This window comes from Pelobates fuscus, chromosome 4 (assembly GCF_036172605.1).
Source record: "Pelobates fuscus isolate aPelFus1 chromosome 4, aPelFus1.pri, whole genome shotgun sequence".
Classification (NCBI taxonomy): Eukaryota; Metazoa; Chordata; class Amphibia; order Anura; family Pelobatidae; genus Pelobates; species Pelobates fuscus.
The window spans coordinates 102067820-102095723 of NC_086320.1; the positions used below are offsets into that span (position 1 = coordinate 102067820).

The 27904-nt window shown below is 41.1% G+C and overlaps 1 protein-coding gene across 1 annotated transcript in view; it reads left to right on the forward strand.

Annotated features, from left to right (window-relative positions):
- The window catches only part of CCDC178 (coiled-coil domain containing 178), a 418122-nt gene that overhangs the window by 26961 nt on the left and 363257 nt on the right, over positions 1 to 27904 (forward strand). The window contains exons 2-3 of the mRNA XM_063451434.1: positions 17750 to 17825; positions 18974 to 19113. Coding sequence (XP_063307504.1) covers positions 17768 to 17825; positions 18974 to 19113 — 198 coding nt within the window. The 5' untranslated portion in view covers positions 17750 to 17767. The remainder of the gene's footprint in view (positions 1 to 17749; positions 17826 to 18973; positions 19114 to 27904) is intronic.

Consider the following 27904-nt stretch of genomic DNA (forward strand, 5'->3'; position numbering starts at 1 on the left):
TAGTGAAGCTAAACCTTTCTATCAGCTATGCTTATGCTGTACATTTTACATGTTTATAATACAACTGCCTTTAATACTTGCTTTAGAGTGACCTCTGGCTGTTTAAATCGGTATTTCCACTTTATATAAATTAACTGACCAATTTAGTGATATATTATGTTATTAGTTACACATCTTTCAATGATTTTATTTCCAAGTTCTGGGATGCTTCAAATACCATAGCCACTGCAACTTATTGTCACTGTTATGGTACAAGAAGGCTTTAGAGCAGGTGTTCCTTTTTTCTTTTTGTTAAATCCTTTTTAACCCGTTCCAGACGTTAAGGCATGCTCTTTATATTTTAAGGAGAGCAAAAAACAAGTCGCAAGAGTGCTGAGAACGGACAACAGCTCAATTAGCCTGCTCTTCGGTGGGTCCCCGCTCAATTTTCTAGCCGATTTTTGCTCATCTTATGCCATTACAGAGAGAACCAGGCCATTTACACCTCAGACTGATTCCACCAAAAGGGCAGAACAGATCCAAAACTAGAAAACCTAAAATTTCTGGGGAAATTGTGTGAAGTGTTCTTGCCTCCACCAGTAGTCTACAACTGGAGTGGGCGGAGTAACTGTTATTATTTATTTATATAGCACATTTAATTGCAACGTTGTTGCCCAAAGTGCTTCACAGTTACATTAAAACATACAGTTATAAAAACATTAGCAGGTGCAAAAGGCCCTGTCTATGACATCACTTGCTGCTGCAGCCTGGCACAGGTCAGAGTATTTTTGCGGTTGCAATCTTCAAACGGTCGTATTTTTAAAACTATAAATCCTACAGTGAAGAGCTTTATATTGTGAGAATCACAAGACCCAGACCTACATTTCAATGCATAGTATGTCTCTGAGATATTAACAATGAAGGCACAGTTGCAGTTTAGATATTGCCCTTCAAATGTGAGCTTTGCAGAGTGGAGTTTCAATGAATGTCAATGGACGGCGTGAGTTGCAAACAAATGGTCATATTGTGAAAACTATCAGGACTATGGCTTAGCCGTGGACATTTCTAGTGGCAGCAGGGATAGCTGAACATTTTGATATAAGATTTGTGTAGGTGGGCTTGAAAATGAGGGAGTGGCGGCAGTTTATAAATCATGTCCTGATTTTTCAGCTTTTTAGTGGCAGCTGGGATAGCTGAACGTTTTGATATAAGATTTGTGTAGGTGGGCCTGAAAATGAGGGAGTGGTGGCAGTTTAGAAATCATGTCCTGATTTTTCAGCTTTTGCCAGCTCCCACTCTAGCTTTGCCATTCATTCCTATGGGACAAATTTCGCCACAAGAACGACGATATTCCGTGAACCATTCGGCGAAACGTTCCACAAAGTAATAGCAATCCGATCGGGAACAATCTGCACATTTTGGTATATTTTTGGGTGTTAAATTTGGCTATAATAAGAATAATAAGAACTAGAAAAGCTACAATTTCTGGGGAAATTGTGTGAAGTGTTCTTGCCTCCACCAGTAGTCTACAACTGGAGTGGGCGGAGTAACTTATTTATTTATATAGCACATTTAATTGCAACGTTGTTGCCCAAAGTGCTTCACAGTTACATTAAAACATACAGTTATAAAAACATTAGCAGGTGCAAAAGGCCCTGTCTATGACATCACTTGCTGCTGCAGCCTGGCACATTTCAGAGTATTTTGGCGGTTGCCATCTTCAAACGGTCGTATTTTAAAAACTATACATCCTACAGCGAAGAGCTTTATATTGTGAGAATCACAAGACCCAGACCTACATCTTGTTGCATAGTATGTCTCTGAGATATTAACAATGAAGGCACAGTCGCAGTTTAGAAATTGCCCTTCAAATGTGAGCTTTGCAGAGTGGAATTTCAATGAATGTCAATGAAAGGCGTGAGTTGCAAACAAATGGTCATATTAGGAAAACTATCAGGACTATGGCTTAGCTGTGGACATTTTTAGTGGCAGCAGGGATAGCTGAACGTTTTGATATAAGATTTGTGTAGGTGGGCCTGAAAATGAGGGAGTGGTGGCAGTTTAGAAATCATGTCCTGATTTTTCAGCTTTTGCCAGCTCCCACTCTAGCTTTGCCATTCATTCCTAAGGGACAAATTTCGCCACAAGATCAACGATATTCCGAGAACCATTCGGCGAAACGTTCCACAAAGTAATAGCAATCCGATTGGGAACAATCTGCACGTTTTATGTATATTTTTGTCTATGTAGTGTAAAAACTGTGGGAGGAGTTAGGGTGGCAAATTTGGCTATAATAATAATAATAATAATAATATATATGTGAGATAACAGTAAGTGGTCTTGCTATGCATGAACACTTAATAAAGGCCTGCTCTCTCTCTATTAGCTTGGCTAATAGAGCTGTGTTGCTTCTAAGTGTGTGTGTGGTTGGAGATATTCTGGAGAGTTTTTTACAGAAGCTTCAACGGTCTAAGAGTTGTGCTAAGAGTTCTTTTTTACTGTTACAGGTAAGATTCATCTGTAGGAAAAGGTTACTGACTGCACAAGGTTTGATTTCCTGTTGGTAATTATAAGGCATTTGATTGGATTAGGTAGCTACTTGCTATTGATTGCTGTTTAAATTAGCTATTGTTTGCTAATAAGCAGAGGCCTACCCAGGTGTTAAACATTCCTAGTGGGAGGTGATTTTAGGAGTATATAAGGGCTGTTGTCATTAGCTTGGCTAATAGAGCTTGGTTGCTTCATCTAAGTGTTGCTTCTAAGTGTGTGTGTGGTTGGAGATATTCTGGAGAGTGTTGCTTCTAAGTGTGTGTGTGGTTGGAGATATTCTGGAGAGTGTTGCTTCTAAGTGTGTGTGTGGTTGGAGATATTCTGGAGATAACCTGGAGGTAATCCGAGGTATTCAGGAGGATAAATAAAAAGTTAAGGTTTGTTTGATTTAAATTATTCACCTCATTGGAATGGCAGACTTAGTTCAGTGTAATAGTTGCTTTGCATTTGTTTCACGTTCCACTTTTTGCAGGTTTGGTTGTTGTCTAATCTGTAGACAGTTCTCTATCTTGCGGCAGGAGATTGTATTTTTGAAGTCTGAGATTTGTAAATTATCTGGTAAACAAACTCAGGCTGGAACTGCTGCAAAGCCACTGCCGCAGAGACATACTAGGAATGGCAGATGGATTACTGTAGGATCTGGTAGACTTGGAGTTGTGGATAAAAGGCATATTGCACAGTCTGTTGCTCTACATAATTCATTTTCTGCACTGAGGCTAGTGGTGTTGTGCAGAGAGGCACTGAGGCTAGTGGTGTTGTGCAGAGAGGCACCGAGGCTAGTGGTGTTGTGCAGAGAGGCACTGAGGCTAGTGGTGTTGTGCAGAGAGGCACTGAGGCTAGTGGTGTTGTGCAGAGAGGCACTGAGGCTAGTGGTGTTGTGCAGAGAGGCACTGAGGCTAGTGGTGTTGTGCAGAGAGGCACTGAGGCTAGTGGTGTTGTGCAGAGAGGCACTGAGACTAGTGGTGTTGTGCAGAGAGGCACTGAGGCTAGTGGTGTTGTGCAGAGGCACTGAGGCTAGTGGTGTTGTGCAGAGAGGCACTAAGGCTACTGGTGTTGTGCAGAGAGGCACTGAGGCTAGTGGTGTTGTGCAGAGAGGCACTGAGGCTAGTGGTGTTGTGAAGAGAGGCACTGAGGCTAGTGGTGTTGTGAAGAGAGGCACTGAGGCTAGTGGTGTTGTGAAGAGAGGCATTGAGGCTAGTGGTGTTGTGAAGAGAGGCATTGAGGCTAGTGGTGTTGTGAAGAGAGGCATTGAGGCTAGTGGTGTTGTGAAGAGAGGCATTGAGGCTAGTGGTGTTGTGAAGAGAGGCATTGAGGCTAGTGGTGTTGTGAAGAGAGGCACTGAGGCTAGTGGTGTTGTGCAGAGAGGCACTGAGGCTAGTGGTGTTGTGCAGAGAGGCACTGAGGCTAGTGGTGTTGTGCAGAGAGGCACTGAGGCTAGTGGTGTTGTGCAGAGAGGCACTGAGGCTAGTGGTGTTGTGCAGAGAGGCTTGAAGACTATGGTGAGGCCTAATAGAAAGCAGTTGTTGTTGGGGGATTCCATCATAAGAGGTGTGGAGATGGACAATGGTGGTCTTGTGAGGTGTCTTCCCGGAGCTACTGCTCACAGAGACAGGAGACGTATCATTAATATTGTTAAGCAAGCAAAGCAGGAAGGGGAATTGGATGTACTTGTCCATTTAGGGACAAATGACTTGGCTTGCAATGAGGTTTCAGAGGTTAATGAAGTTTTTAGTGTTTTTGCCAATGATATACGGCAGGTTGCTTCCACACTGTCATTCTCTGAAGTTTTGCCTGTGCATAACACTCAGAACGACAGGCGGATGCGTATTAGGGACTTTAACTTGTGGCTTGGTGAATGGTGTCGGGAGCAAGGATTTGGCTTTATTGCTCATGGTAGCTCTGTTTGGAATGGAAATAAACTGTACAAAAAAGATGGTTTGCATCTTTCTCAAAAGGGAACAAATGTTCTCAGTGAGCAGTTCAGAGGTTTTGCTAGGATGTATTTAAACTAGGAGGGGGGGGGGGGGCAAAAGGGTGATAAAACATCAATCCAATTGTCCCCCAAAACAAGGACAGAAGGTGCCTGTAGCAAGTGTGTTAAAAAATGATAAGCTTAGAGTCATGTCTACAAATGCTCGCAGTTTAGGGAATAAGATCCATGAACTTGTGGCAATAATGGCAACTGATAGTGTAGATTTAGTCGCTGTTACTGAGACATGGTATAATGAGAAAAATGACTGGGACATAGCAATACCAGGGTACTCTTTATATAGAAAAGACAGGGAAGGCAAGAAAGGGGAAGGGGTGGCCCTGTATGTAAAGGATAGCATAAAATCTAGCCTAATAAAGGTTAGTGAGGCGAACATAGAGTCCGTTTGGGTTACGTTAGAATTTGGTAATCACACAGTAACTCGTGTAGGTGTGATTTATAGGCCCCCAGGACAAATTGAAGAGTTAGATAATCTACTAGTTGAAGAAATAGCTAAAATGACAATGAAGGGGGAAGTTATCATCATGGGTGACTTTAATCTTCCTGATGTGAATTGGAAAACAAAAATAGCTACTTGTGCCAGGAGCACACATATTCTAAACTCCCTACTGGGATTGTCTCTTAAACAAGTCGTTGAGGAGCCAACTCGTAAAGAGGCCATACTAGATTTAGTGTTAACAAATGGAGATTTGGTATCAGATATTACTGTAGGTGAAAGTTTAGGATCCAGTGATCATCAGTCAGTGTGGTTTAATATAAGAACAGTGACTGAGTCACGCCACACAAAAACAAAAGTTTTAGACTTTAGAAAAACAGACTTTCTAAAATTAGAATATGTGTAAAGGAGTCATTATCAGACTGGAGCAATTTAAATGGAGTCCAAAAGAAATGGGATTATTTAAAAGTTGCACTACTGAAGACAACAGAAAATTGCATTAGGCTTGTCAGTAAAAGCAAAAAATTCAAGAAACCACTGTGGTACTCCGCAGATGTAGCCAAAATAGTAAAAAACAAAAAGTTAGCATTTAGTAATTATAAAAAAACCCAGAGTGAGGAAGACAGAATGACCTATAAGATTAGGCAGAAAGAGGCTAAGCAAGTTATAAGAGCTTCCAAATCACACACAGAAGAGAAAATAGCACAGTCAGTAAAAAAGGGGGACAAAACTTTTTTTTAGATACATAAATGAGAAAAGAAAAGTAAAACAAGGATTAGTTAGAGTAACCCCTTAAGGACACTTGACATGTGTGACATGTCATGATTCCATTTTATTCCAGAAGTTTGGTCCTTAAGGGGTTAAAAACAAAAGAAGGAAGGTATGTAGATGAGGATAAAGGTCTAGCTGACTGCCTCAATGAATATTTTTGTTCGGTATTTACAGATGAAAATGAAGGAAAGGGACCTCAGTTAAGAAAAAGGATAAATGAGTCATTTATTACACGTGAGTTTACAGAGGAAGAGGTTCTATTTCAACTGTCAAAAGTAAAGACAAATAAGTCAATGGGACCTGATGGAATACACCCACAGCTATTAAAAGAGCTTAGTGGTGTACTAGCAAAACCATTAACAGATTTATTTAACCAATCATTGATAACAGGAGTAGTCCCAGAAGATTGGAAGTTAGCGAATGTTGTGCCTATTCACAAGAAAGGTAATAGGGAGGAGTCGGGCAACTATAGGCCAGTAAGCCTTACTTCAGTAGTAGGGAAAGTGATGGAAACCATGTTAAAGGATAGGATTGTTGAACATCTAAAAACACATGGATTTCAAGATCAAAGACAACATGGGTTTACCTCAGGGAGATCATGCCAAACGAATCTTATTGATTTTTTTGATTGGGTAACTAAAATTATAGATCAGGGTGGTGCAGTAGACATTGCTTACCTAGATTTCAGTAAGGCTTTTGACACTGTTACACATAGAAGGCTTATCAATAAACTACAATCTTTGAGTTTGGATTCCAATATTGTTGAATGGGTAAGGCAGTGGCTGAGTGACAGGCAACAGAGGGTTGTAGTCAATGGAGTATATTCGAAGCTTGGGCTTGTCACCAGTGGTGTACCTCAGGGATCTGTACTTGGACCCATTCTCTTTAATATTTTTATTAGTGATATTGCAGAAGGTCTTGATGGTAAGGTGTGTCTTTTTGCGGATGATACTAAGATATGTAACAGGGTTGATGTTCCAGGAGGGATAAGCCAAATGGCTAATGATTTAGGTAAACTAGAAAAATGGTCAGAGTTGTGGCAACTGACATTTAATGTGGATAAGTGCAAGATAATGCATCTTGGACGTAAAAACCCAAGGGCAGAGTACAGAATATTTGATAGAGTCCTAACCTCAACATCTGAGGAAAGGGATTTAGGGGTGATTATTTCTGATGACTTAAAGGTAGGCAGACAATGTAATAGAGCAGCAGGAAATGCTAGCAGAATGCTTGGTTGTATAGGGAGAGGTATTAGCAGTAGAAAGAGGGAAGTGCTCATGCCATTGTACAGAACACGGGTGAGACCTCACTTGGAGTACTGTACGCAGTACTGGAGACCATATCTTCAGAAGGATATTGATACCTTAGAGAGAGTTCAAAGAAGGGCTACTAAACTGGTTCATGGATTGCAGGATAAAACTTACCAGGAAAGGTTAAAGGATCTTAACATGTATAGCTTGGATGAAAGACGAGACAGGGGGGATATGATAGAAACATTGAAATACATAAAGGGAATCAACACAGTAAAGGAGGAGACTATATTTAAAAGAAGAAAAACTACCACAACAAGAGGACATAGTCTTAAATTAGAGGGACAAAGGTTTAAAAATAATATCAGGAAGTATTACTTTACTGAGAGGGTAGTGAATGCATGGAATAGCCTTCCAGCAGAAGTGGTAGAGGTTAACACAGTAAAGGAGTTTAAGCATGCGTGGGATAGGCATAAGGCTATCCTAACTATAAGATAAGGCCAGGGACTAATGAAAGTATTTAGAAAACTGGGCAGACTAGATGGGCCGAATGGTTCTTATCTGCCGTCACATTCTATGTTTCTATGTTTCTATGTTTCTCTCTACACGAGAGATACAGCAACCCCAGACGATTGTTTCAACCTTGGTATAGCCAATATCTCCCTAGGCACCGTGAGCAAGGGGTCCACGTCTGGATGTAACCGCTTACCTTGGTTGGGAGTCTGTAGCGCAGATATATGCTCACCCTTTCAATTAAACACAGGCCAAGGTGGTCAGGTAAGAACTCACCTGGCCTGTGAGTCTGTGCAGGTTAATACTCCAAGTCGCAGTACAGAAACGGATAAACCAGGAGAATAGTTGTGGGTAAGCCAGAGGTCAGTGGGTGCCAGAAATCAGGATAAGTGAGTACAGAGCCAAGGTCAGAGGATACCAGAAGTCAGGGTACAACGAAATAACAATCCAAGGTCAGGAGAACACTGGAACACGAAACAGCAATACTCAAACCAGAGTCAATGAACTGACACTGCCCTCAGGGAGAGTCAGTGTCTTATACCTGGCTAATTGGTGATCAGCAAAAGGTGTGCTAAGAATGTTGGAGCAGCCACAGAATAACGTCCAGCCCCCAGTGCTGGATACAAGGCAAGATTAAACTTCAGGCAATTTCTAAAGCTGTATAGTGGCTCAGAGGCAAGAGAGCAGGTCCAGGATTGCAGCATACCCAGGTTCAAGTCCCTTATCGGGCACTTCTGGGGCGACCTTGTCTGGCTGTCTGGATGTCGCGGTGAGAACCGTGACACTGGCTTACCCTTTAAACTTAAGGAGAGCAAAAAACAAGTCGCAAGAGAGTGCTGAGAACGGACAACAGCTCAATTAGCCTGCCCTTCGGTGGGTCCCCACTCAGTTCTTAAGCTGGTTGTAGCTCATCTTGTGCCATATGTATATATTAGTATCAAAATGTACTTAGAATGTCATGTAAAGGTGGGAGCTGGAGTTGTGGGAGGAGATAGTTTGGCTATTTACAGGACTCGTCTTCTCTCTTCAGCAACCATTGTGGTCTGCGTTTCACATATCCTACCCTCTTCTCCCAATTTGAATACCTCATTTCTGAACAAATTTCCTATTGTGGCACACCACAACCAACTTACGTACTTTTATATAACATTACATACTATTATGTTATGCTTACTACTTACATATTATGGCGTTTTTGATTTAAATGATTTTTATTTTGTACTTAATAAGGCATAGAGTTAGCCAGAGTGCTAATGCAGTTTCACATGTGCCTACGCAGAGGCTAATAAAGGCATCAGAAAGCAATGTTATACATTCACGTACAAAGAGACATATGCATAACTAAACAGGATTTTTTACGATATTCATTTACAGCGTTAAGTAGGTCCTGTTTTACGGTGATGGGGTACTAAAAAAACCTTGTGGTAGGACCGAAGTTGTGCAAGGTCTAAGTAGGGGATCTTTGGAAATGTGTAGTAATAGGTATCTTATGTATGAATATAGGGCACGTTATGTAAGCCTCAATGGTACGCCTAACAGAAGAAAGTCGCACAACAATGTAACTCATTCTGACTGTATTCCAATGCAAGTGTCTGCATAAGCTTATTGGTTGCTGAACATTAAGAGTGAGGCCCGGGGGGATGATATGTGGGAATGTATATCATTCAGTGATATATGTGGGGGTGGGGAATATAGCATGCGTATTTTGTGGTACTATTGGATAAAAAACAAGCGGGTAGCTGTCCCAGCAGTGTGGCGCCATATCAGGGAACAGCTACCATTGCAGGCGTTTGTGAGCGGTATCGGTGTGTATGCTAATGTCTCCTTAGTCATGTTGCTGCATCGTTGAAGTAGGCTTGGGGCTGTTTGGTCTTTGCATTAGGATGCCTGTCTATCTGGTTGTCTGTTATTGTGTTCCGATGGGAAAATTATTAACATCGGGCCCCTCAGTTTGTATTTTGGTGTCAGGCTGGGTGTGGTCACCCCCTGTTGACCCACGGGATGGGGATACCCCCGGTAATCCCCTGTGGCGACATCTAGGCTGCCCCGCATCCCAGATTGTATTTGGAGTTGTGCTGGCGCTCGCTGTTAGCTAGTTAGGGGAGGGGGAGGAAAGTGGGATGGAAAGTAGAGAGTAAAGGTGAGAGGAGAAGAGAGCAAAGATAAATTAGATAGGGGGATGGGAGGGCTAAATCCCACTCTACCTCCCTTCGACTTTGTGCGTTTTTTTGTCTATGGTTCCAGATTAGTCAGTAGTCTTGTATAGTCGGGCGATGGCAGGAACTCCAACCAGTAAAACCAGCGTTTGGAGTATCTTTCCCGGTCTTTGGTCGTGGTTAGTTTCAGGTCTTCAAAACATCTGGTATCTTCCACCTCTTCCACCCATCTTCTAGGGAACCTTAGGCCCTGGCATTCATGTGGATGTTTTTTTTACATGTAATACCTACCTAGAGATTGTTGCAGACCACGTACAACCCTTCATGATAATGGTGTTCCCTGATGGCAGTGGCCTCTTTCAGCAGGATAATGGACCCTGCCACACTTCAAACACTGTTCAAGAAGGGTTTGAGGAATATGAAAAGGCGTTCAAGGTGTTGCTTTGGCTTTCAAGTTCCCCAGATCTCAATCCAATCGAGCAATTGTGCTGGAAGAACAAAGCCAACCCATGGATGCCCTACTTTAGTATCACCATAGCATCTCTTATAGTAGCTATCTTTTATACATTGTAGTTTTTTTTAGATAGCTCTATATTATGTAGGTCCTTTATGAATTTTTGTTGAGCTGTTATCTCTGTCATATACATAACAGTGATACAATTTTTTGTAGACTAGCACTTACACTCTACCCACTACATTGGAGTTGGTTTGATAGAAATTCAAAATCTCCTTCCTCGTGTATATGTCACTGTTCACATATGTTTGCATATTCATGTTTTTTGCGTTGTCAGACATTTTTATCTGTTAATCTCAATAAAAATTATGTTTCTTGAAGTTCTGATCTCATTTTGGGACGCAACTTCTTTTTGTAAATATTTACTATTTTGGGTTAGGCTCAATTTTGCCCATGTCGACACTTTATGTACTAGTGACCAATTGTTTTTTTTTTACAAATAAAATAGACCATTCAAATACATGTTGAGTGCAGCGTGAAATTAATAATATTAAAATAAAAGAACATTTACATAGTGGTTTGTGTCGGACCACCTGGCACCCTGACTGGGTACCTCCGCCAATTGATGCTTCCTAACTGGTGCTGAGAACTGTAAGCACCACACCGGACAACATAAGCACCGTAGACCCCAAAAACCGCTGCAGCTTTGTTGGGGTCTCGCCATCCCTTCCTGTCCAGGACCAAACTCCTGGATCCAGAGATTCAGTGGGAAGGCCTCTCCTCCAGAGAGTATAGCTTTGAAGCTCTTAGAAGAGCTAGTGATATAGCTGTGATGCAGGTTCCCTACAAGCACGAGACGCGACTACGTGTTGAGGGTTAAGCAGGAACTGAATTTTAATGGTGCCACACTGGCCTTTTATGACAATCCCCAAGCAAGGTGTACGCCCAAATGGACATTGTTGGGGACAGGGACACAAACTTACAAACCAATGATAACACATTTACAATGTATGACACTCCCACATACAATACAATAAGCCTTCCCCTTTGATTAGGAGATAATTGAGTCAAGCACTATACAAAACTCAATCATCTCCAAACACAAAAAACACATTTAGAAAAAGTCCCAAAAGTACCCCAAAACACATAGTATCCCCACAAATCTTACACCCCCTGATAGCCCAGATCAGGGCTACCAACATATCCAAATATCACCTAGATCAGTTCTCGGGTTCAGACATTTCATGGAAGTCATGTATTTGACCGATCGCAGGCATGGTCCCATGCCCAAAACAGTTCCAGAGAATCAGGGCTTTCGGCTGGTCTAGTTCAGTAGTTTGCAAACTAACAAACTACCGAACAGAGTCAATCGTCTTACCCTGGAGCTTGTTCCCTTCATCCAGACGAATGATCTCAAAAGTCCAACGGTGTTCGGGAGTTTCTGTATCCAATTTCAGTTCCATGACTTTCATGCCCAAACACCGCTGCCTGCGTTCATGCGAACAAGATGGCCGCAACCTCATGGTTGTTCTTAGGAACAATTAGAACACTGCGGTGAGAAACGTTCCAAGTTGTTAATAGGTGTTAACAAGCTTCAGGGTGGTCTCTGTTTGTGCGGTTGTTCGGTAAACAAACCATATATTGCACGAACAGAGCCTGTTTGAAGTATTTTAGCCAGGCCTATTGCAGGGGCCATACTCACAGGGTAAAAGGCTGTCAAGTAGTCCCCTCCAAACCCCAGTGGCGAAGTGGCTTTTGCCACATGGCTACTGTGGTCTAATTAACATGACACTCTAATAGCCCCTATGTTGGTGTGGCCCTGTCTCTACATTCTCCTAATCAGTACAAGTGTTTTTTGAAGTCATGCACAGATAGAAAGGATCCCATTTGGAGAAATTATTTTTGAGATCCAGCACTTGAGCAATGAGATATTTGTTTTGCATGAATAAACCAATCGTGCATTTACTCTGCTGCTCAGAAAAAGCCTTAATTCTCTCATTTAACCTAAACTTGTTGAAATATAATATTTTCCACATGTCATGCATTTTTAAGATCTAGGAAACAAAAATAATGTCCATATTTTTTATTTTTTTCTCTTAACCTCTGCTGGTAGAAAAACATTTTTTTCCTAATCTTTAACTGCCTCACTGAATAAATTATTCCTGTATATTACCGTTCTCTACTTCTTCATGCACAGGTTCAATTTAAATTCAGTGCACATTAATCCAGTTTCAAAGTGGAGATTTAGCATGCATTCATGTGTACATAACCTAATGAAACATCACAGCAGAGGAAATTGTACATCACTTTATAACCACCAAGTGCAGGTTTTTGATATGCTTGTAAGGACCCTGGCTATATTTTCTTTGTTGGCAGAAATCTGCCTGACCACAATCCTTGTGCACCTATGAATATTATACATTTAGTACACATTGATAAGCATGTTCTAAGAAATTATTTCTTTTAATATCATTTTACTTGAAATAGTCATATAAAAATGCAAAGTATCCTATACAGGGGCTTATTTTGAGGCATGAGAAGTTCTTGTGTTACAGAGAAATGTTTGAGAAACAAGTTTATTCAAAATATGTATCAGTAATGCTTGGTATCTGGAACTGTTTTGTGTGGGAACATTTTTTACCAGGAGAATATATTGACGTTTCTCTAGCTTTCAAGGTAAAATTGAACTGGATTTTATTATGTGTAATACAGTTCTCTGCTTTTCATCCGGCTTTAGCCTCTTTTAGTGAGTTTTATTGAGTTGAAGGAAATCAACCAATTTTAACAGTAAAATAAATTCCATTCTAGAACTGTGATTTAAAATGAAATAGAATTGGGAGCAACGCAGGACCACACAGGGAACAGAATGACATCTGTCCCGCACCGAGACTCCGAGAAACTACCTGAACCGGCCATGCGGGAGGCGGACGATCTCCGGGCATGGGAACCGATCACAAGCGAGCAACCAACACGGTCCAGCTACCCCCCCCCCCCCCTGGACCGGCGGGGGATATCCCGGTCCTCGCTGGGGACGATTACCCCCACAACACAGCCTGCAACCCAACGGTTCTGGAGTGCCCCTGAGACTGCTGCTATAATAGCACTCAAGCAACCCGGGGAGAGCATGGAGAAACCACACACAAGCCTTATCGACCAAGCTGACTACGCAGCACGGCTAGACGAAATGTTCACAGCGTTCTGGCGCAAACTAGAATGACGCCTGCAAATACATGCCAAAATCAAACATGGAACCCACTCATTACCGCAGCCACGAGGAGAGCACAAAATGGCCGCTGCGAAACGACCACAGTGTACACAGGGCAAACGACACAACCCACCCCAGCTTACCCGACAGCGATCCCATTTCACCGCTCGGAGCACCAAATCTCCTTCTGGGCAGGGAAGCATACCGGAACGAAATCCGACCCACCGTCCACACACCCAAAGGGGCCTCGGGAGAGTGAGGTTCCGGAGGGCACACGGTCCCACCACGTATGGCATAGGGACCCGAGGACATAGGGGAGTGCTTCCTGCAACAACCCGGGCTGGAGGATTGGAGCGGGAGCAGCCCCACCACAACAGCCAGTCGGGACGCAACCAACCAAAGAGCCCTGTAAGGGATGGCGGATGCCAATTGGAGATACCACCAGCATGGCCTGACCTCCGTCCTAAGCAGGCACACAACACCTCCAGATCGGGCATCGGCTAAAACACCATGGACTGACTCACGGAGAAGCCCACAGCCCACGGCCCTGCTAATACCGTAGAGACCCTTTTGTTCCTTTTTTTTTTTCTATGTCTCCATGCAAGTTACCTGGCAAACACTCATGAGACGCTTTATCTATGTTTCACTTGTTTTGTGTTAACCCTATGCTTTAGACCTTTATGTTAACCGGATCACTACCAAGCAATACTAGATAAATACCACTACTGCACCTGTTACATATAACTGCTAACCTAGTATACTTAACATGTGTTATAACTGAATAATCGTATAGACATCAATAGTTTAAACAACCAGGCATAACAGCTATGTCAAACCTATGGCGACACTAATCTTTAACACTTTAATCTCTTATGTGCTGCAATGTTTTAGCTGGTAAATGACACTTGTTTCTTTTGTTGTTGACAGGCCAGACCCATAGGCATATATAGACCAAACGTGTTTTTATGACGTACACTCACATGACCCTGCTGTGCCTTTCACTCTTGTTTTCTAATATTTTAATTATAAAAATGTGCTGAAGCAGCGTAATGAAGCAAGGGATAACTCAGGAGGATACATATCTTATGTATTCTGTTTCATTGTGATTCATGCATGATCTTGCATTCGTTGTTGTGATGATGCAGGACAAACTGTTCACTTAAGCACAACAAAAATAAAGAATTAAAAAAAAAATAGAATTGTAAACTATTTTAATGAATGATTAGGTGGAAATACTATCAAAGAAATTATAAACATTAAAGGAACACTCCAAGCACATGAAGCAAATCTGTGGATCTAAACTCAAAGGCAGACACTTACGAAGAGCGCCTGCCTTTGAAAGAATTCTCAGTGAGCAGCGACAGCTGGTCCATGAGACTACTCTATGAGACTTTCATCTGTGCTGGGAAGGGTTTGCAATGGTTGTAGATTAGATACTGGATCTGCATCCACTGCAAGCCAAGGTTTCATATATGAAAAGAAAATGACATGCATATTTTCATAGGGGTATGCAGGGCCATCTTTAAGCTGCCCAGTTACTCCTGGGGGGCCCAAAGCAACTTCCTATTTGCCCTCTTCTTTTAGGTTTACTGATCCTACTGAGTGGTAATTTGTCTTCTGGGGCCCGATCAGTGCTGCGGCCATTTAACAACGCTACGGGGCCCCTCTGATGATGTCAGCACTGGGATGAAGTGACAGCCGGTCACTTTCTCCCAGCTTACAGATCAAGCTGCATGGGAGTAGATGGAGAGGAGGGCAGTGTTGGGAGCATTCAGGTGTGTGTTAACACAACAACAAGGAGGGCAGTGTTGGGAGCATTCGGGTGTGTGTTAACACAACAACAAGGAGGGCAGTGTTGGGAGCATTCGGGTGTGTGTTAACACAACAACAAGGAGGGCAGTGTTGGGAGCATTCGGGTGTGTTTCAACACAATAACAAGGAGGAAAGACATCAGCAACTGTTGTTGCCCATCAAACTGGGACGGGTCATAAAGCCATTTCGAAACAATTGCCTTCCACTTTGTGTTCTAGCACAGAGCATTCAGAAAGAGCATTGATTGACAACCAGAGAATGCAACTTAGAAGCTTTATAAATTGCTGATTCCTTTTGGAATCTTACTTTTGTTTAAAGTAAGGAAGAGGTGGAACTCTGTTGCCATCACTAAGAATAGTCTTAGTTCTCTCTCGCCGTCCCACACTTGGGCCAATACTCAGTGAGCGCATCCCAAATAAGGAACTTATCAAAAGGGGTGGCAAGGAGATCAGAGTTCGGCCCATTACACAGACTCGCAGGGGGGTACAGGGAGCTACTAATCTCACCTCCAGCTGGAGGCCCAAGAGCTATAATTCCTGCACGTAACACTGGAGCTCATCACAAGCAATGTGCCACCAGCAGGAGAGTGGCCTATTTTTTGTTAAATAAATCATGATAAAGTGTAATATGTCATGTATTGTTATTCATCTGAGGTTGTATTGACCTAATTTTAAGGAACAAATGATTATGTCCTGATTTAAAAAAAACCATAGAAGTCAAAGAGGGTGTCCTTTATTTATTCCTTGACTGTCCATGCAAACTGGACTCCCTAGCAATGGCGGATCCAGAACCTAATCTCAGGAGGGGCACTTTTCGTGGATTGTAGTTGGTTTAAGGAGCTGTTATTGAGGAGTTAGGGGCTGTAGTGGGGGAACAGGGGCTGTAATTGGAGGATTAGGAAATGTAGTGGGGGAGAGGGGCTGAAGTAGGTGGATATAGAGGTTGTAGTAAGGGTATAGAGGGTGTAGTGAGAGGTATAAGGGATGTAGTGGGGTTTAGGGTCTGCAATTTGGGGGCTACTTGCTATCCCCCTTTCATCCATGCCTCTCACCCTTCCCCCCTTCGATCTATGCCTCTCACCCCACCTTTCCATCCCCTTCCCAAGGAAATCTGATGCCTTCCTAACAGAGCCGGTTTCCTAGGTGAAGGCAGCATCGGCTCTGGACACATATAGCTAGATGCTCCCCTCCCTGTTGCTTTACCTGTCATGGCAGGGAAAGGGGGGCTTTTCGGTGTCCAGCACTGTAGCTTCAGACTGAGCACCGAGTAGTCATGTGAAACCCGGCGCTCTCCTGCTGACGTACTAGTAGACAGCCTCTAGAGGAGGAGTGAACCCATAAAAGGTAATTATTTCAGTTTATAAAATACACTGCAATAATTACCCCTCCAAGATTAAGGGACCTGGGAAACTGCACCAACACCATCAATGACCTGTCCTTTTAATGCTGAATGATTTTATTGTAGTTAAGGTGAAGAGGTTATCTTGGGTTCATTTTTATTTATTTATTTTGCAAAATGAAAGCAATTTGGAACCTAAGAAAAATACACTGTTAATACAAGGCATTATCAATGCACTTAAATTGTGTTGGTATCCGACTGTCTTTTTATGAATGAATTCGTGGAGCCAAACATCGATTATGGGTGTTATTTATAAAAGATGTCATGTTCTGAAAAGTGGTCCAAAGTATTGTAAGTGGGGCAGTCACTATAGAAAGCAGTGGTCTTGATAAAGTGCACATATCGCACGAAATGTGTAAATCATGCTGTTAGCAGGAAGATTCTAACTTTTTTACTGTAGGTTGTTGTATTACTATTTAAAATTTTGCGAATAAAAGATTGAGATTTTAAGTTTGGTTGGATGTAAATCTATTCCTGCTGTTTTACTTGTAACAGTGGAACCAGCAGACTCCACCATTGATCATGTTAGCAACACTTTTTTTTTTTTATCTCAAAGCTGTTTATTGAGCATGGCAAAAACACAAAGAATCGGACATGCAGGTCCTAACGTCAATATCGATGCAAACAGAGTGTACAGTACTATACAGCTATACAGTTTTCTAGAATGCATGCTAGATAGAAGTGGATTGTGTTTTGTATCTCGACTGACTCTTTGCATTAGTTGGCAAGGTTGTTACTCGCAGACTGTAAAATAATAACCAGTGTACAGTATCTAACATGTATAGAGCGTACAACATGACATTTTGATTAATAGATCAGAGAACGTGAGAGACACACAGGTCCTACGAAAATATAGATTGCAGTACTGTCAAGTATATGTGAGTAAACGGCCTTGCTGATAAGCCATACCAAGTGCTTCAGGTAGAATTTGCAAGGGTCGCCACCTAATGATCACATTGGGTATGGTGCGTTCGTCCAGTCTAGTTGGGCCGTTCTGTAGTATTGCTGCATTTGTCATGAGGGAATCACCTTATATATTGGGGGCGTGTGTCCCCGGTGTTGCCATCCAGGTGTATAGGTACCTTAGCTTTCTCTACCGTATATTCAGTGTTAGCAACACTTTTTACCACTGTATTTAAGTTGAAATATGTCTTAGATGTGCAAAGTATTTCAATGTAGTATATGTGTGCTATTTATTGATATTATTTATTCTGTTGACATTTCTCTTTCTTTAGGTAGTGTTAATAAGCAGAATGACTGATGTGCAGTTATTTTTGGGTCCATATAAAAGAGACACCAGTCATCTTTATGGTAAGACTGTTGTATATGTGAATTTCACACTTTATCAGCTCACATTTCTACCGCCCATTCCTGGAGTCCTTTTCTTTACTCTTCCACTGGGTTAGACATTTAAGGTGTGCCAAATTGTACACATTGCTCCAAGGTATTGCATTCTCTCCTAGTTTCTCTAAATGTAATTTCAAGTGTCTGCAAATCTTAGGTCCACCCCAGGCCAGCATTGGTCTTGAACACTCCAGACCCCTAAAACAGTTCATCTTGCTAAAATAGTTAATCTTGCTGAAGTGCTTTATGTGTGACTACTGATTTTCATACGAAGTGGCACTTCTAAATTAACCTTGCTACACATTTCTAAGTGTCAGTCAGAAAACCAATCCTGCTACTTCCTACTTCCTGGGCAACTAAATGTAAAAGTCAGGCACTTGGTGGTGTTGCTTGGAGTAACCTTCTAAGTGCTATTTTACCTGTATATTTATTTCAAATCATAGATAAGACTTTCTTCTGATACCATATATATGTATGCTTTTGTATACATAACACAAATTCTGTAAGAGTAAAAGAACGTATGTAACAAATATGAAATCACTTTTTTTTCCACCCTTGTGGTTTGGATAATTTCTACATAAATACAAATGCAATGAAAGAAAAATAACTAAAACTATTTGCAGTTCTAAGTCCTTTAGTAGCAATCCCAGAATCCAAGAAAGCCCTACAAAAATTAGACTTGTACAAATAAATTATTTTGTTCATAAATTAATTGATTTGAACAAATCAAAATCCTTTTTAACCCACACCCAAATGAATCAATCATTTAATTTATGTATGTGCGTATAAAACATCTGTTTGGAAATTAAACCATTTTTGTTCCATGCAGGCTGTGTCAGTCACAGCCGGTGGAGGTGTGGCAATGGCTGCATAAACAGAAACAAAAGTGATTTAACTCCCAAATGGCAGAGAATTGAGCAGTGAGACTGCTAAACTGGTTCATTAAGTTCAAGTTGTTTTGTTGCCTATAGTGTCTCTTTAAATTGTTAAAAGTTTAATTAGCTTTTGAGTGACTTTAATAAAGTCACTTGTTTAATTGGTGTTATATATATAATCATTCACAAAGTATCTGACATATTAATGAACATATACATATTTAATTTATTTATTTTTAGATAAAACTGGCAATCAGGCTCTAGGACGTTCTGCCAGGCGGCGTAGCTGCGAGATGGTGAATACAACATTGCCGTGTGTTAACAAGGCCCTATACCACATTCAGCAACTGGAAGGAAATCTAAAAAGATTGTTGGTGCAGGTTGGTACTGAGAATGAAGGCAGTAACATTTCTTCGTATTGTCTACTACTTCTTAACTAGTGATCACCAGAATAATATTGTGTTCATTGTTTTGAACATTGGACATATAATGTATAATTGAGATTTTTTTTTTTTTTAAATCAATCTTAGAAGGTGAACAAGGGGTAAACCATAAAATTCATTGGGGGTAACAAGGTGAAACTGGAGGTTAGACCACAGGTACTAGTCTAGTGTGGTCTTGTTAAATACTTGCTGAAAACTTACTATACACTGCCATCAGGAACCTAGAAGTATCCAAAATAGAACAGTGGACAGGTATAGGAAAGTGTTAACGTTAGGAAAATAAGACAGCAAGGTAAAGAGCCTCTCTCCCTGTTAAACTGACTAGGTAGAGGAGTCAGAGTACAAAGAGTGAAAAAACAAATAAAGATTGGTAAAAACAAGGCATGTCTATAAATCAAATAGACATTCCTTAGTGCATGGTGGTAAGTGCCCTAAAAACACTCTAAAACGGTGGAATCCATATTAAGTATTAAGTATCGTCCTGGAGGGGGAGTGATTACCTACAAGTAATGTAATCACTATTGTCCCGCCTCTATGGTACAGGTTCAATTGATTCAATTAACCCCTTCAATGAAGGAAAGAATAATAGTGTTATATCGGGATTAAGATAATTATGTTTTACCAAAGGACTGATGATCAAATTAGATCTATTACAGTATAAGGTTGTAGGAAAAACTATAAGGAATAGAATCATAAATTGAGATTAAATGTGTAGTTTATAGGACTCATCGGGGTATACCATGACCCATATTTATGATGCTGGATTATAATATGATGTTATAGTAGCCACAAGTTTCAAAGTTTGGTGATATTGGAAACAAACCTGGCAGTGGGCTATTATTTTAGTGCTCTCCGCATCTTTTTTTTTCTTTTTAAATGTACAAATTTAGCATATATTTAAATACGTTTCTTGTTAAATTGCAATACAGTACATCAAATGTAATAGAAAAATTCAAGTACTAATATTAAGTGCTTCTGTAATTATTGTGTAAAAATATTGTAGTTGCACGTATATAACATGTTCATAAATATATATATCTATACATTAACATAAAAGACACCACTACAATTACACGTAAACAGACACCTGATACGAATACGTGGCGAGAACAAAGGATGGCAGCCATCTTAAATCTCACGAATGCGGCATGCCAATTCCGCGAACACCCGGTCACCATGGAAGTCCCGGCTGACTACTTTCCACTCCACGAATCAAACCGGCATTCGGGAGGTGGAATCTACCGAATAAGGGGAGCATTTCTATATAACCAACTGCAACGTTCGTATGGTAGTTTTCGTGTAATTAGGCGCGAACGGAGACTGGCTCTTGCTGCTGATTTCATGGAACTGTAAAGCGGATACCACCACATGGCGAGCCGGTCAAACTTCCACACGATGCAACACGGAAACTACCAAACTGAATTTCGTGAGATTTGGATATGTGACTCCCAGTATCCTCAGCTACTCAGGGATGTAAATGTTATAATTGTATGTGTTATAGAAAGTACTTTTCTAAAAATGTTGATAATTGTAATGTTTCTGGCCAGTAGATAATCAAGTTTAGTATGTTGCTGAAACTCAATTATCTAGCCTGGCCCAGTGGAGGAGTCTGTAAAAACTGTTTAAATTGAATGCCTGTAGCTTCCAGCAGGATCCCCATTCCCAACATGGGAAAGCAACTGGAACCTGCAGGTGGGTAACAAATGGCAGTAGTTGAATGAGTGCAAGGTAGAGTGTCCCACCTGCCCTAAGCTGGTGTGTAAGTTGGCATTACTAGGCTCTCAGAGTCCCAAGTCCTTCCCGTGTAGGATGTCTTGATTGTTAGTTTCCATTGATGGTGGACGGTCCTCCACTGGTGTTGGTCGTTGCGTCGGGGACTAACCATTAGAGGCCTTCAGCCTGGGTAGGTTAACAATAGATATAGCAAATGTCACAGGCATTATACCCGGAGGGGGCTGTCTTGGTCCCTGACGCTCATTCATCTGAACAGGAAAGTGTAATGTTGCTGCTGTATGCGCCTACAAGGTTGCCCAGAAATGCTGAAAAATGGATTCCAGCTTTACAAGGAATCGCTCAGTTGTGCTGTTTGAAGAAGCATCTATCAGTGATTGGGCTCTTCATGGTAGGAGTGAAGGAATCCACCATCTTTGTAAGTGCGCTTATTTACAAGAGCTGTAAGTAGCAGACTTATGGAGTTAAGTATAGTTAGGCAATTAAAGACTTTAGTCAATCTTTCATCATTCATCTGTAGCATAGGCTTCAGAATGTGTACACTGAGCTGGCACTATGCATAGTATTAATGCATACACATTATGTATACTATATCGGAATGAGTAGTACACCCACAATATGCTTCTGTTAAGGTTGCTTACTTGTCATTCAAAAAAAGTGTTGATGGCCAGTTCACTTTCTGAAATGTACATACATGAGAGTGAAATTGCTGTACTCATTAATATACTAAATCGCGTCCTCTCCATGGAGAGTTCTCCAGGTAGGTGAAACACTTGCTTCCACTGATGGCCACAGATGGACCTCATTTACTAGTTCTGTTACCTTAAGTTTTCATGTAAAGGCCAGGTAGTTAAAAATAAATGGGAATAACATGTAACTGATATTTCTGCTAGCAATTTGGCAAGCAGAGTGTATAGAGGGAATGCTATTGTTTATTAAAAGGCACCAGTTTGTTCATAACAAGCGCTTCTTGGAATGAAAGGAAGCCAGTTGTGGGTGTCAATGCGCAACATGTACACCGTGATGCACACAGAGCATGCACAGTATACCTGTTTAAGGAAGGTTCGGAAGATGGGAGATTCTCTGGGAGTTCACTAATAAACCTATAGCTTATGTGAATATAAAACAAAAAAAGTATATGAAGAAGTGTTTACCCACCACTCAAAATACACAAAACCAATAAAAGAATATATATACCAGAAAAAAAGTAAAACCCAGTGCATAAATACATCTTTTTTTCTTACTTGTAATTTAATCTTTATTGTACTGTTTTCCTTTTTTTTTCTTTTTTTTTTTTTTTAATATAATTTCTTATTTTTGTAGTGCTTGTTGTAAACAATACATATAGTCAGTCGGATAAGTCAATAAAAGCAGTAATAACAAAATCATTATTTTAAGACAGATTTCTAGCACTCTTTACTTATGTAATCAGGAGTGAACTGTCCTACACAACACTGGTGAGAGTGATACAGGGTAGGATCAGGTTGACATCCCAGGCTGCCTAGGGAACGTCCACAATTATGCGTTGAAAGGTGTCGTTAGGTGAGAGGTGCATTAGATGCACCTCAACAGCGGATAAGGCCCACATCATGGCAGCATTAAGGGGTAAAACCCTTCTGACTTTTGAGGACTCCTCACTAAACTTCTTCCAGGACCTCTCCAGGGCAACATTGCAATGGCACAGAACCCTGGGCCCTGTCACTACCCACCTGCGATCCTCTGGTGTGCCTTACCGATGGGGGGCACATGGCACCCCAATGGGAAACCACAACGGATCTACACACATGCTCCAGTCCTCTACAGCAACACAAGTATTCTTTACAGCATTGGGTCTCACCGTACCCGATACCAACCCACCCGCATGAGTTTTGTGTCCAGCGTCTCACACTAGAGGTGCCAGGTAGTGGATTTAACTCGGGTTGTTCTGTCGTGCTTGGGCTGTGTGCCTTTAGGAAGTTGCCGAGGAGTGTCTCCAGACCTGGTAGGGTCAGTGTCTGGTAGGCCCCGGTTTTACGCCTTTGTTTATATTGTCGTGGGCAGTACTGAAAAGGCATCTATCAATGCGGGAAGGTGTCCAGAGATTGATTCTGGATGACGTTTTGGGATGGAGATATAAGGTGATTTTTACAAGGCCTGCGAGGAGCTTTCAGAAATGGCGTCTGATCAGGTTCATGCATTAGCTTCGCCCACTCTTTATTTATTTTTACTTTTTTTTTCTGGTACTTTTTTTTTAACCCCTTCAGGACCGGCCTGTTTTTGCGATGTTTGTACGTTAAGGACCAGAGCTATTTTAACACTTTTGTGGTGTTTGTGTTTAGCTGTAATTTTCCGCTCTCTCATTTACTGTTCCCATACAAGTTATATATTGGTTTTTTCAGGACAAGAAGGGCTTTCTTTACATACCATTATTTGTATCATTTCATATCATTTACTTTAAAAAAAATAGTAAAATATGGTGAAAAAAAACCAAAAAAACGTGTTTTTTGACTTCTACTTAAAAAATATTTTACTGATCTACAAAATCGAATGAAACAAACTGCTAAATAGATTAAACATTTTGTCCTTAGTTTAAAAACACCCAATGTTTACGTGTTTTTTTGCTTTTATTTGCAAGTTATAGGGCTATAAGTACAAGTAGGAAATTGCGGTTTCAAAATTTAAATTTTTCAAATGTATCAATAGTGACATTGTAACACTGTTATGTCATAAATCTCCAAAAAACACCCCACATGTATATATTTTTCTTAAACTAGATAACCCAGGGTATTCATCTAAGAATATTTTGATACTTTCTATGCAGCCATTTTACCATAAACCTTTGTCAAACTTTGCATAGGTAGTTTATTTTTTTTATTTTTTTCACATAAATTGCAATTCAGGTATAAATTCACAGATTTTGTTAGGTGTCACTACCAAACAACACCCCAATATGTGTTCAGCAACATCTCCCGAGTACAGGGATACCCCCCATGTATAGGTGTATTGGGTTGCTTGGGGGCTAAAAGGCCACATTTTGCAGGTGCGCTTATCAGTTTCCCAGCTCGGAATTTTGACATGTAGTCAACCTGCATGCATGTCCTATTTGGGACATTTTTGAAGCCGGCCAATGTATTTTACCCCCATCAAACCATATATTTTTGAAAAGTAGACACCCTAGGGTATTTCACATGGTGGAATTTTTACACTTTCCATGCACTAATTCTACCACCAGGCTTTGTCACACATTGAGTTAGTAATTTTTTTTCTGTTTTTTTCACACACATTGTACTTTAGGCATGAATTAACAAATCCTGTTATGTGTCACTGCCAAACAACACCCCAATATGTGTTCAGCAACATCTCCCGAGTACAGGGATACCCCCCATGTATAGGTGTTTTGGGTTGTTTGGGGGCTAAAAGGCCACATTTTGCAGGTGCGCATATCAGTTTCCCAGCTCGGAATTTTGACATGTAGTCAATCTGCATGCATGTCCTATTTGGGACATTTTTGAAGCCGGCCAATGTATTTTACCCCCATCAAACCTTATATTTTTGAAAAGTAGACACCCTAGGGTATTTCACATGGTGGAATTTTTTACACTTTCCATGCACTAATTCTACCACCAGGCTTTGTCAAACATTGAGTTAGTAAATTTTTTTCAGTTTTTTTCACACACCTTGTACTTTAGGCATGAATTATCAGATCCTGTTATGTGTCACTGCCAAACAACACCCCAATATGTGTTCAGCAAGATCTCCTGAATACAGTGATACCACCCATGCATAGGCTTGTCGGGTTCTTTGGGGGCTAAAAGGCCACGTTTGGCAGGTGCGCTTATCAGTTTCCCAACTTGGAATTTTGACATGTAATCAACCTGCCCCATGTCCCATTTGAGCCAATGTATTTTACCCCCATCAAACCATATATTTTTGAAAAGTAGACAACCCAGGGCATTTTAAATTGTGGTATTTTAACACTTTTCATGCACTGAATTCTACCACCAGCCTTTGTCAAACTTTTGGATAGTAATCTTTTTTTGTTTCTTTGTCACACACATTGTACTTTAGGCATGAATTAACAGATCCTGTTATGTGTCACTGCCAAACACTGCCCAATATGTTCAGCAACATCTCTTGAGTACAGTGATACCCCCCATGTATATGGTTGCCGGGTTGTTTGGGGGCCAAAAGGCAACAATCAGAACTTGTACATGTCAGTTTTTCAACTTGATATATAGGTATGCTTGGTCTATCTTCAGTTTGACATATTTTTGTACCCCCCAGTTAATGTTACCATCATGCCAATATGTATAGTATATATTTTTATAAAGTAGACATCAAATGTTATAGAGGATGGGGTGTTTTGACTTCTTTCCCCCAACCATTTTGCCCCCCAAAGAAAGTGTAGTGGTATTTTCTTTATTCTGGTTTTTATGCACACGTCATCTGGTTTTGGACAACTGGTTATGTGTTACTGCCAGAAAACTTGTTAGGCCAAATGTGCAGGTAGCAAATGTACATTTAGCAGCAATCTTTAAACTGACTCCTGCAAATAGAATCTAAATGGAGATTTGGGGGAAGGAAACTGACTAACAAAAAAATGGCTGCTTTCCAAAGAAACAGAAAATAAAATAAAAATTCAGGAACACTTCTTACAACTGTTCTGTGTGGTACAGCTTGAAACATGTTCCTACACAGAGTCCTGGTTTCGAAGGACAATCAGGACAGTGAAAAGGGGTGTCTGTCCTTTTCCCGTTTTTAAAACAGACCCGGCAACGTTTCTGGGGGTTTTTTTTTCTAGCAGTTGGCGGTAACTTAAAAATAAAATGTCTGGACTCAGCTTGCACCGTTGTTGGAACTTGTCCATCTCCATAAATTGTTAAAGAAATTATTTTCAATTGAAATTGGAGAAAGGTGATTTTCCCTGGATTATTTTTTTTAAAAAGTAAAAATGAGTTGTGGGTTGCTATTTGCATCAGATATATAGCCACCTTTTTATACAATGCTTTGGTTTTTCGTAAAATAAGATACGGCTGCATCAGCTGATCAGCCAAATCAACACCACCCATGTACTTATTATACGCCCTGATGCAAACCGGTTTGGACTCTACTCTGCCCCGGACAGAGACGTCGGACATGCGTTCGTCATGGATGGTGGTGAGCATGTGGACATCCTTCCTGTCCCTAAATTTTAGTGCAAGCACCTCAGCTTTCCGAAGTGCTTTACATTCGCCTTTTTTTAATTTTGCATCTATGAGAGATCGTGGAAAGTCTTTGGAATTTTTTCTGGCAGTGCCGCAGGCCAGTGTCTGTAAAGCATAAAGTGTTTTAAATAGACGGACACTACTATAAAAATTATCCACATAAAGGTGGTAACCTTTATTAAACAAGGGGTTTAGTAGGTCCCATACAAGTTTCCCACTTGTCCCCAGGGAGTCAGGACAGTCAGGAGGGTCCAGTTGACTATCTTTCCCCTCATATACACGAAAGGCAAATGTGTATCCGCTTTCGCTCTCACACAGTTTGTATAGTTTAATGCCATACCTAGAGCGCTTTGAGGGGATGTATTGTCTGAACCCTAATCTCCCTTTGTATTTCATTAGAGATTCATCTATGGATAAATTTTGTTGGGGGGTATAAACATCCGAAAATTTGTCCTGAAAATGGTCTAGCAGTGGGCGTATTTTATAAAGCCTATCGTATTGGGGGTGATCTCTAGGGTGACAGAGGGTATTGTCACTGAAATGTAAAAATCTCAGCAGTAACTCGTATCTGGCTCTAGGCATGGTTTGGGAGAATACTGGACTCGACATTATTGGGTTGGTGCTCCAGTATGAGCGAATCGATGGCTTTTTTATAATCCCCATGAGCATTGTAAGAGCCCAGAATTTTTTAAGCTCTGGGACATCTGTGGGATGCCAGTCATGCTCCCTGGCTGTATAGCTACCTGGATTGTTATCAATAAATTGGGTAGCATACAAGTTAGTCTGGGAAGCAATCTCCTCCCAGATGGTATCCCCTAAAAATAGTTCTACATACTGCATTGGGGAGAAGCCATCCACATTAACATTAATGCCTGCGTTGGCACTAAAAGGGGGGACGTTGGGCTCGGCTAACTGTGGAGGTACCCAGTCCTCCTCCACATTTGGCGTAGCAGAGGAAGCACAGCTTCTTTCTTCAGCCGGCTCTCACACAAATGACATGTCGTCTTGACTAGACATGTCAGAAAACTGACCTGGGTCAAAATCTGACGCAGTGTCAGTGGCGTCAGAGTCTGACGCCAAGAAGGCATATGCCTCCTGCAAGTTATACATACGCTGCATGTTTTACACACGACTAAAACAAATTACAAACACACAAAAAAAATTTTATACTTTTTTTTTTTTTTTTTTTACTAAAACAGACTAAACAGCAATCCCTAAACTAACTCCTGTCACAAAAATCTAATGGAGATTTGGGGGAAGGAAACTGACTGACTACGACAGACTACGACAGACTACGACAGACTACGACAGACTACGACAGACTACGACAGACTAAGACAAATATTTTTAAAACAAATTTAACCCTTTAAGGGCAAAAAAAAAAAGACAGACAGTACAAATGCACTGCTGAAACAGATCTGGCAGGGAAGGGGTTAAAATGGATTTTTAATTCACTGCTGATACTTTTTCGAACTCTCTGGAACACTCTGCTGCAACAAACTATCACGATCTCTGTCTCTCTCGCCTCACAAAACGCTACAGAGGAGAGAGGGGCAGAGATCACTGTCAAAGTGAGTGTTTGTAACACCCACTTTGACAGCAGCCAATTGTGAGCGATCGCGGATCGCTCACACACCGTAATTGGCTGTTACTATCTGCCTGGGATGTCTGGCAGATAGTAACATCATTGTACTGGCAAGAGCGATCTTTGATCGCTTCCTGCAGCCCGTTTTCCGCTATGACGGTTCAGGACCGTCAGCGGTCCAAACGCACGTTTTACCGCTGACGGTCCTGAACCGTCCGCGGTCCTGAAA